The 10,928-nt window shown below is 46.8% G+C and overlaps 1 protein-coding gene across 1 annotated transcript in view; it reads left to right on the top strand.

The window, feature by feature from the left end:
- KIAA1549L (KIAA1549 like) overlaps positions 1–10,928 on the top strand; it is a 268,932-nt gene extending 258,004 nt beyond the window's left edge. Inside the window, exon 22 of the mRNA XM_032414728.1 lies at positions 970–10,928. Within this exon, the coding sequence (XP_032270619.1) occupies positions 970–1,251 (282 nt within the window). The 3' untranslated portion in view covers positions 1,252–10,928. The remainder of the gene's footprint in view (positions 1–969) is intronic.

Consider the following 10,928-nt stretch of genomic DNA (forward strand, 5'->3'; position numbering starts at 1 on the left):
CCTCCCACCTTGTCTTCCTGGCAACAGCCTATTCATCTTCCAGACCCAGCTAAGCTGCGTCTGCCTGAAAGCCCCCGACTCCCCGCACGTGTCCATTCCCCACAGCACCCTGTGCCTTCGTTGTCCACAGGCACGCATCCCACAGGGACCCAGCTAACATTATGGGATATAAGGGCCTCTTGTGGGTTGCTCTGGAACAGCATCCCCACATGTGGTACTGTCTCTGTGGGAAAGTTAATCCTGAATTCCAAATCATTGACGTGTCCTTATTACTAGAAGTGTCCATATATGTAAGCGTCTAAGTATGTGTCTTCCACATTTGATAATAAGAGAAAAAATTTTCAAGGAACTCAGATCACATCGCAGATCTGAGACAGTGCAGTAACTAACTCCCAGCCCTTGGCGTCAGACAGACTTGCTCCAAGCGTGTCTCAGTGGCCTGTTAACCATGTCACTTAAGACTGTGGCACTCTTTGCTTCAGTGTCCTCTTCTGTAAAATAAGGATGACCATATCTGCCTCCTGGGTTGTTGCTTTGAGAATCAAGTGAGATAATGTGTGGGAAGCCCTTAGCGCAGGGCTCCTTCCGTGTTAGCAGTTACCTGTCGGTAATGAGTCCCTGAGTCCTTCGAGGTCCGTGAAGAACAATACTTCTGTTTGCCGGATTGTGCTTATGTTAAAAAGGTAGCCAGGTAGATTCAGGTGTAGACTCTGTGTGTAGCAAGGTTCAAAACCCCTACTTCGTTCATCCACCCAGCATATCCAGCGAGTCCAAATGACCTGCTTTCTAAACAAACAGACTCCAGGTTCTCTATGTGTACAATGGTGCCTGGTCTCCATTTTCTTCTGAACCTCTTCCCTTGTCTTCAGTGCCCCCCCCCCCGACCCCCTCACCCAGTATCAAGCGTGTCCCATGACTCGAGCCCCTTCCTAATCCCGGCCCTTCCCTTCTCTCCAACACCCTCTGCAGGTCCCCCTCCCAGGGTACATCGAGGCTTACCCCCGGTCGCGTTACCAGCAGAACTCTCCCTCCAGACTCCCTCGCCAGTACAGCCAGCCCGCAGGTATGCACCCCAGCCTGGAGCAGGCCCCGGGGCCGTCCGCCGCGGCCTCGCAGCAGAGCCTGGCCGAGAACGACCCGTCTGACGCGCCCCTGACCAACATCTCCACCGCGGCCCTCGTGAAGGCCATCCGGGAGGAGGTGGCCAAGCTGGCCAAGAAACAGACAGACATGTTTGAGTTCCAGGTCTAATACCTCAGCCCCATGGAACTTCCAGACTCCGAGGGGACAGTCTTCCGGTGTCTCAGCCTGACCTGCTGGGACTTGAGGCACAGACCACGTGGGAGTCTTTCTTACCCTCTGAACAGGTGAACGGTGGGGCTTCTGGGCAACAGAGGAGACTCTTGGCCGCCGAATTCTTGGCTTCTTCAGCTGATTGTACGTCAAGAAGTCCCCGCGTGGGACCTTATGTCTGATATTCTGTGAAGTTAAACGTTTGAACTGTGGGTGTATTTCCCTATGGAGCCTTAGTCGCAAGAGACACTAATTGATGTGCAGATCCCTGTCCAATGCCACATTTTACTAAGTCACCAGAAGGGGGAGAACATAGCTCTGTCTTCGGTGAGTTCTGCATGTTAACTCTGTTTCTGTGTTAAAGGCGCCGCAGGCATCTGACTAAGCAGCAGACCGCACCCTCTCTCGTCCAGCCGTGACTGTAACCGTTTCCTCCTCCGGTCTGTGGACGAGGCACTGACTCCGGCCAAGAAACTCGAGTCCTTTGCTTTTAAAGGTTCAGGTTCGAAGTCAGATGAATTGGATGAAAATCAGTACCGTCCATGACTACACCGATAAATAGTCCTGGCTCTTTTTTTCCCTCCCGTTCATTAAACAAAGGCCAAGGAAGAGAGGAGGTTGAGGGGGAATGGTGGGTTTGGGTTGACAGGTTTTCTGAAAAGGTGTTGTCGTTTTGGAACTGGAGTACCCTGCAAGGTCGTATCTAACTGAAAGGGAATCGGTGCTAAGAGCTTTTAGGATCCTACAGAAGAAAAACAGTCATATGTTGGAGGTTTTTTCTTTGCCCGGCAATGAAGGTGGCCTGAGAACAAAGCTTCTCTCTTCTTTGAGATACTAGAAACATCAGCGTTTACAGGAAAACCTCTGTCTCTTCAACAGCGACGTCCGGCAGGCGCTGCCGAGGGACACGGAAGAAAGGAGTAACTGACGCCTGTTCCGAGCAGAAATAGTCTCCGTGCCCCCCCCCCCCCCCCCCCCCAGGCTGCAGCCTCTGTTTATAGAAGCTTCTGAATGTAGAAAATCTGTTGATTTACGTTTAAATGTAAATACCATTTTTAAAAGTGTATGGAGTTTGCCAGTTCCCTCCCTCCCCGCCCCCATAGTCAATGGATGCAGGACATTGGCTGACTTTAGGACCGCCGTGTGGCAAATCGCACTCCCTGAGCGGCGAGTCGGTCTCCAGAGCTCGGGGTGGACGCTGCCTCGCAGCCCCGAGGCACCAGCTGCTGACTGTCCGTGCCTGAGCGAAACAGCCACCGACTTCAGGTGGCCCCGGGAGGGAACACTCCGGCTCCCTCACCAGCTCTGTTGGGGGCTTCCTTGGTGTCTGTTGGAGAACGAGGTCCTGTCCTGCCTTCACCCATGACCCATCTAGCTTCAGCTGTGTCCATGCCTTCTGAGCCCATCTTGCCATTTTCCTCATGAGTTTCTTTGGTCTTTACTGAGAGAAAGTGGAAATTTAGAAGTTGAGAGAAGAATAGGAGTGGAACTGATTAGAATGGGAGATTCAAACTGTCAAAGCACAGGCTTTTCAAAGAAGCTGTTTTTATTTCCCAATGGCAAATTGCCCTTTCTGGAAAGTTCCGGAGATGATGTGTCATGGAATCCCCCCAGACAAGTCTCTTGTTCAGATGATATTAGGTAGTGTCCTTTTGGTATGCTGGTTGATCTTTCATAGTGTTAGTTTTTTGTTACTTAAAAAAAAAATCAGCTATAAATAAAATGTATTTTTGTAATTTCCATGTGTATATATGGTATATTTCTACCAATGGCCAGTTGTTGTAGTCCAAAACCTAAATCAGCTTGAAAACACTGTGGATGGTGCAAGATTTTATTGACAGATTAACACAATGCCTAAGTCTATCCAAATAGGTATTCAATGCACTTGAATGAACAAAGAGCCAAAGAAACTCAGCCTTTTCATGCAAATGGTATGAGTCTGATAAAGTCAGCCACATTGTCCCGCCTTATCAATAATATTAATATTTCATCAGTGCAATGATATCAACCCAGTACTTTGTCTACTTGGTAAATGCCTGGAAATCCTGTATGTGAAAATGAAGTTTCAAGACCTTAGTGTAATTAAAATAGATGCTTCAAAGACAGTGTCCGAGCTTTGGATGTTCCAGTGACTTACAGAGAAGGAGCCTGCAGTTTGCAGTGGTGTGGCTCCAGCTTGCTAAGAGGATGGAGAAACAAATCATTGCAGTCTTTGCAGAACCCCAGGAAGTATTGAATTAGTCAACTGAGATGACTAAAAATATAGCATGCTAAATCAGACACCCTCGTAAACTAGACACCATAGGTTTAAGAAAAGTATATGGGAGGAAAACCTTAAGTTGAAAAGAAATCAATCTGTTCATGTTTTTTCCAGCACTGGGGAGACAGCTGCCATTGTTAGATTTTTCTGTGACTGATAAATATGTGGTCCCTTCTCTGAAGAGTCTCCTGACCTCGTGGAGGGGACAGATGCCTGGACAGCTGACTCTGAGCAAAAGCAGATGGGCAGAAGTGCCTCATGGAAGTGAAAATAGAGTTCCATGAGAGCCCAGAGGCTCTACGTTCCTCATGACCCTCCAGACGGTTGAAGAAGCCACAAAGGACCTTGGCAGTCCCAGAGAAGGAATCAGAAGTCCAGAAAAATGGAGCAACCTGCTCGAGGATTCCGGCTCAAGCCTGCTGATTCACGATTCAACTTGCTTTCTGTTTCACCACGCTGCCTGCACGCTTGTCTGTGACACGTTTCTTGAACTGTGCTAGGAAGTTTAAACAGTAGACCAGGGTCAGATGAGGGACGCCCTACATTCTCGTGAAGAAAAAAGTTGATTGGATATGTAAAGGACGTCAGTTAAAGTATATAAAGGACGATGCGTTTGTGGCATAATAAACATTTTTCAGAACTTGTTTTGATGTGAGTTTTCTGCATTCCTGAAAAGAAATGCATTTTGACTTTTTCCAGAGAGGGCCATCAAAGAAATGGTGTTCTCCTCATCTGCTGTTCAAGGCTGCGGGGGTGCATTCCTCTCTCGGTGCCGTGGATCCAAATGAGCAGGGAGGGAGGCCATGACAGCTTGTCATTATGAGGCAGCAGATTCTATGCTCAGCATTAGGGGGAGGCAACCCCATGTGCAGGAGCCTGAAAGTCTACCGTGTGCCCTGGTACCTAGGATCTGAGATAGCCGTGGTTACCTATAGAGATGGAAGTTCTCTCTTTCAGGGTGTGCTGTGGACTTAATGTTGTGTCCCACCCCCATTCACATGTTGAAATCCTAACCCCAACATGATGGTATTAGGAGATGGGGCCTTGCGGGGGACGGGGGTGGGGGTAGTTGAGTCATGAGGGTGGAGTCCTCACGAATGCGATTAGTGCCCTTTTGTAAAAGGGACCCCAGAGAGCCCTCCTGCCCTCTTTTTTTGCCACATGAGGATACAGTAGGAAGTCAACAGTCTTGCAGCTCTGAAAAGGGTTCTTTCCAGACCCCGATCCCGTCTGCACCCTGATCTTGGACGTCCAGCCTCCAAAAGTGTGGGAAATAAATTTCTGTTGTTTAAAAGCCACCCAGTCTGTGGTACTTTGTTGTGGCAGCCTGGGCCGACTGAGACAGGGTGGATTATGTTAAGAATCAGTTCTCTGGTCCTGGAGGTTATGTGCCTTTGCTAATTTAAGAATTCAACAGAAGGGCATGTAGTTTCTGAGTAATCTTGATGGAAGAGTGGATAGGAAATTGTTAGATTTGTGACTTAAAAAAAATCAGAATACAGATGGAGGAAGACAGGAATTTAAATAGCTAACAAAGAAATACTTCTCTAACGGGCAGAAATTAGAGAAATGATCAAAAATTTAAACATTGTAGATAAATAAGCTTCTTTTTTCTACATAGGGCACCTTTTTCTACTCAGGCACTCAATGTTTAATGAATACAATAACATATTATTTCTAAAGTTTGAAAACATATTTTAAACTTAATCTGTTCCTTCTACCACACACCAGAAAATAGTTTGGACCTTGCTTACAAAATACAGCCAAACACTCTTGGGAAATACAGTAATTTAACTTGGAGCAGTAACTGACTTCAGTCCAAGTGTTAGAGATTAAATTCTCCCATGTAGTCCAGCCTTGAAGGTATTTTAGTCAAAGACCTTTGCAAGGACTAGAAACCTATTCAGACTTGCTCAAAAGTGTGGGGGGTGATGGAGAGAATACAGGGCCATTTCACAGAAACTAAACACAGCGCCCATATGGGAAAGGGCTGGAGACAGCCAGCTCACTCTTGCTTTCTCTTGCATCCTCTCTCCATATGGACTTTCCTCTGTTTCTCTCTGTATGTCTGCTCAGTTCTCTTGCTTCCCTTGGCCTCCTAGCATTCTCTGTTTTCTCATTGCTGTATGTACAGCTGAAAATCCATCCCAGGATGCACGCTGCTCCCCTTTTTTTTTTCCTGTACCCACCCCTCTCTGACTACCATCTCTGTGCCCAAATCCTGAGAGTCTGGTTGGTCCAGTTCATCTGCCTGTGGATGAGCCACCCTTGGATCATGTGCCTATCCAGTCAACTGTCACCAAGGAGGCAGAGTCATGTAAGACCAGCACGGCCCCCTGGCCTGACCCATTCGGTAAGAGCCTTTGTTGGAGGCTAGTACCCAGAGGAGGAGTGTAAGTGTGCAGAACCTTCAAAAGGAAGGAACCTCCTCAGGACTGGAATTGACCGGCACTCCTAGGACACCACGTAGCCGGTGAGCAATCAGTATGGACACTGCTACAGAGAGGAGAGGTCGTCCTTGACGTGTACACCAGGTGGGAACACACGCGTTTGAAACCCTGGTGGACCAGCCAGCGCTGCCCCAACCACAGGCCATCTCAGCACCGGTACTACTGATTCTGGGTCTAAGAGCAATTTCCAGCCAAGGTCCAGGTAGCACCACATCTTGCTCAGCAGACAGTAAATGCTTGTAAATTGAATTGCACGATCTTAGCTCAGGTGCTATTAATGTAGCTCACGGCCACACACTTGCATGGATGAGGAAACTGATGAGCCTCTCTCTAGAGTCTTTTGAAACAGAATTAGTTTCAAGTGAAATTGATATTATTGTGGCTCTGCCCTTCCAAATATAGTAAGTTAGTGTCCCGAGAATTGAAAGGTCTCTTGATTTCTTAAGGTGAATGGTTACAGGATAGAATCCTAGCCTATGGTAAGTGCTAAAAGGTAGGGGGGCTTCTGGAAAGGAATATTTCAGAAATAGAATTAATAGTGCCAGAAACAAATTCTTTTAGACAGTGTTAAGTTGCTTGATTATGCAGGTTTCAAAGACAGGGAAATTTGTGATGTGGCAGAATTTGTCTCCATAGGTCAAACCCATACTTTAGTGAAAGCCATTATATAATGAAATTGAGAAATTGATTATTTTCATTCTCTGACCTCAGCCAGACTTTTGTAAATTATGGAGGGAGGCCGTCAGTGTATTTTGCATAAATTAACTGTGACCTCACCTTATTTCCCCCATCTCTTCCTTATGCCTAAATCCACCCCCTGCCCACATACAAACTGAGAGAAGGTTTGTACCAAACAGAATCAGAGTATCATTCTCTGGTCTGGAAATTTTGAAAAAAGCATAAATAGTCAAGGCCTTAGGCAACTCACTTTAAACCATTCTCTGACTCCTCACCCGCAAAATGAGGACAGCGACATCGGTGCTTCCTCCCTCCCGTGGTGGGCGTGAGGAGCGTGCGGCAGATTGTGTCCGAAAAGGCTTTGAGAAGTAGGTTTGAAGGTATTCTTACTAAAGTATCAGCTTCATAATTTGGTCTTTTTCTAGTGAAATATTTTAGCTCCTTCCATCCACCGAACTAATTTGTCACATATTCTGTAAAATTAAAAAAAAAAAAATACTCCATAAAATAAAAAAAGGAAGAGGGTCCTAAGTTTGGAACTGCCCACAAAAGCCAGCCTCATCAGGCCATATTGTGTTGTTGCTGTTGTTGTGGAGGATTTGGAGGCCACGCGAGCACGTGTGCGTGCACTGTCGCCCCGGGCGGAAAACCCAGACTCCCGCTCCCCACCAAGCGCATCACACACACGTTAGGCGTTAGGCAAAGACAAGTACGGAACAGGAGCTCTGACTGTGGCTGTCGACACTTAATGCTTGGCTTTCTAATTAACTTCCCACGTCCGTGGCCTCTGCTGGGAACAGAGCGTTCATATGCTGTTAGAATTTTTTATGGTAAAATAAAAAGCAAAGGCTTTCATACCCCAAAACCTACCTGCTTCTCATTCTACCTCCTCCATATGGTGAGATGGAGTCCCCTTCACAACCCAACTGCACAGCAGTACCTGCTTCGAGTTATCAAAGCCCTGCAGAAACCCTTGTGGTCGTGTGGTCTCAGAAGCCATCCCAGCCTGAGGCACGAGCTCATGAGCCAAGAAGAACTTCTTCCTGGCCATCCACAGGCCCCAAGAGAGCAGTTCCAGCCTATTCATGACTGCGTTCTGGGAGCAGATGTCATCCGGGGCAGAAGAAGCCAATGTCTAGTCACAGGCCCTTCTCGGAGCATAAGGAAGTCCCATCCAGGTCAGTGGCTACCAAAGGGTCCGGGATGACACTGCATGGACACAAACTTCCAAGACCACTTACTTTCCCTGCCATTGCTAGTCCCAGCGATCATGATGTCTGCCTTATGTGCAGCCCTATCCGTGTGTTATATCCATGCTCTGCCCTCTGAGGTAAGCCGATTGGACAGGAGACCCATCTGACCAGGAGCCACAAATTCATAGGTTGACCAGCCACAAAAAAATGTAACTCAGCCCATGGGGCTAGGCCGACTGGATTCTCTCTGTAGGAAATACCAAGACACAAAGTCTATTAGCAAGAGATGTTGAAACTGAATGGTCAAGACTCAGAGACCCTGATGGGCTGTATGCAAAGCAAAGCAAAGCAGAGAACAGAATATTGAGTAAGAAGTAGCCTTGAGGCCAAGGAGACTTAGAGTATAGGTAAGAAAGCCTGTCTCCTGTAACAAAAATAGACAAATGAAAAACCAATTCTGAATGTTCCGGAGGAGTCCCCACGTCCTAATGGAGAGCCACAACCCTGGGATTTGGGGGCTTTTTTGCGATTCGGGCAGCTTGGACAGTAACAGCGTGTTGTTTCTCCCGGGAGCCAGGTCTGCTGAAGCTCTCTGCAAGTGTTCAGAAGTACTTAGACACTGAAGGAGCAACTTTTACTCCTCTCTCTACCATAAAGAGGGCTCACATCTGCACAAAAAAACACTCCCCAAAGCCACCGCCTCGCTGCGGTGATGAGGAATAGACTTGGAGCCTCCACAAATTTCTGGGGCGCTCACCATGGCAGAGAGTAGGACCAGTGTGCCCTTTTGTTTTTTCTTTCCTCCTGGATCCTGGCTGCTCTTAACCTTCAGGACAAATGGAATGATCAAGGGAAGTGGTGGTGCCTACTTCAGTCCCAGGAATGGCAGACAGACACAGACCCAGGGGGCTGGAAAAGACACATGGCAATCCCTAGCCTTTCCTTGCTGGGGTGCCCTCATAAAAAGGAGAGCAAACTTATTCCAAAGCACCATCTCCAGACTTCTCTGAGTCACTGTCATGCATCCAACTCATGAGCTCTGCTGGCCCCTGGAAGCCAGAAAGAATGCACCTAGGAAGGAGTGTGGAACCAAGTAATGGTAGCATTAGTGAGTGAGTTGTCAATGGTCAATTACCTGTAAAATGTACACAGATGGTTAGCAAAAGACATAATTGCTCTGAGTCTCTCTATGATCTCTTGGAGGTATGGTTATGGCAAATACTGGTTTGCATAGTTGGGCACTTCATGTTCACAACATTTCAGTGTTCACGTTTGCACGTGGACAAACTCATATTTAAGGAGAGGCCATCTGACAAGGCGCCTTGGAACTGAAATAAAGTTTCGTTAGCATAACCGTTTCATCGCCAACCCCTCCTGCAAACCAAAGAGCTCTGGCAAACTCTTGAAGGTAAAGGCACTCTAGGTTACCTGTCTCTGAAATGGGCTATATGAGCTTGCTCTGGATCTGATGGGCCTTCACTGAACATATAAGAGAGCTTGTTTTTGTCCGTGGTGCCCACTCCATCACCTAGCTCCTCAGTCCTGGTAGCTAAAGCCTTTGGGAAACCCAGAGGGCCCGTGTGAGCCACACCCCTTGAGGCCGCATCTCCAGTGATGCCAACACAACCTAAGGAAAAATCAGGCTACCACCCAGATGTCTTGCCTATAGGACGTTCGGAAACAGTTGGATTTCGGACATAGAGTCTACAAGTAAGCCAGATGTTGCATTACATTATTCATGCTTCACCCTACTCTGCTAGGATTCGTGATGGCAAAGCCAAAAGCTGTTTGCATCCTCCTGGAGAAGTCCATTTCCTAGGTCAAGTTGGGTAGCATCAAGAGAAAGAGCCTGGAAAGTCTTAAGACTGTGAAAACAGAGGGCTGCCAAATTGCACGAATTGCTTCATATATGGAAATTCAGGTGCTTTGGAAACCAAAAGTTGGCTTCTTTTTAATTTAAGATTATGTCTCCAAAACTGGTAGGTCCCAAACTAGCCTTTGGTGCTTGGGGGACCAATTCTTTAGAATGAGTCCAAGTGAAAGAACAAAGGCTAAGACCAGAAATCAGATGCCACAAGTGAGCAGAAACGAGGGTTTAAGGAGCGCTGCTGGGCTGCCTTTCTGCCAGGGGCTTGCATTATGGGCACATTTTTATCCTGTGGATCATTAACCTTTCATTTAACTGGAACTGTACAGGAAGCACTGATAGAACCTTTCGCATAACCATCCATTCAGTCCTTCATTGGCTGAGCAAACATTTCCTGAGTACCTACTATGTACCAGACTCCGTGCTAAGTGATGAGGATTCAACTGTGAGCAGGACAGCGTGCCTGCCCCTCCCGGAGCTAACGGTCAAGGAAGATTGATCCTTGAGACACAGAGCCCAACATATGAAGGACCGCCATTCATTCAGTGCATTTTCTATCCCATCAGAGGTAGGCGAATTAAAAACCGGATACAGCCACATGAAAACCAAAGTCCCCTTCTTTCTGGAAATGTTCACGATTAGAAAGGACAGACTGCAGTCCTATCTTCTAATGATGCTACACAGTTTTCCTTATCAGTGACCTTTAACTAGTTAGTAAGGTGGCCACAATATCCCCATGGGGACTGAGAACAAATTGTCAACTTCCAAGAATCAACAAGTGTTATAAACCCAAATTTCAGAGCTGTCACCATCAAATGAAATCAGGAGCCCAAACTGTAAGAAAAGGAATAACCGATTTGGGGACTACACTATGCAATCCAAATAAAAATTTCAGGAGCCATATATTTTACAAATGAAAACACAGTACGCCGAACACTCTCCCTCTGCATTGTTCATATCAATAAAGTGCCGTTCAGAATGCACTGGATTATTAATGAATGGGTTTTGGTGTTTGTTCAGCCTCTGAAATACGGTGCTCTATGGAGCAAATCTAAATAGGCGAGCCAGGTAGAGCTTTGCAATGATACCATTTGTTTGCTGCATTTGTCTGTTGAGCTTAGTTGAAATTGTGTTTGTTTTTTCTTGGCAAATTTGCATATGAAATAAAGCACGTTGTCTTACTGTAA

This window comes from Phoca vitulina, unplaced genomic scaffold (assembly GCF_004348235.1).
Source record: "Phoca vitulina isolate PV1807 unplaced genomic scaffold, GSC_HSeal_1.0 scaffold16, whole genome shotgun sequence".
NCBI classification, from domain to species: domain Eukaryota; kingdom Metazoa; phylum Chordata; class Mammalia; order Carnivora; family Phocidae; genus Phoca; species Phoca vitulina.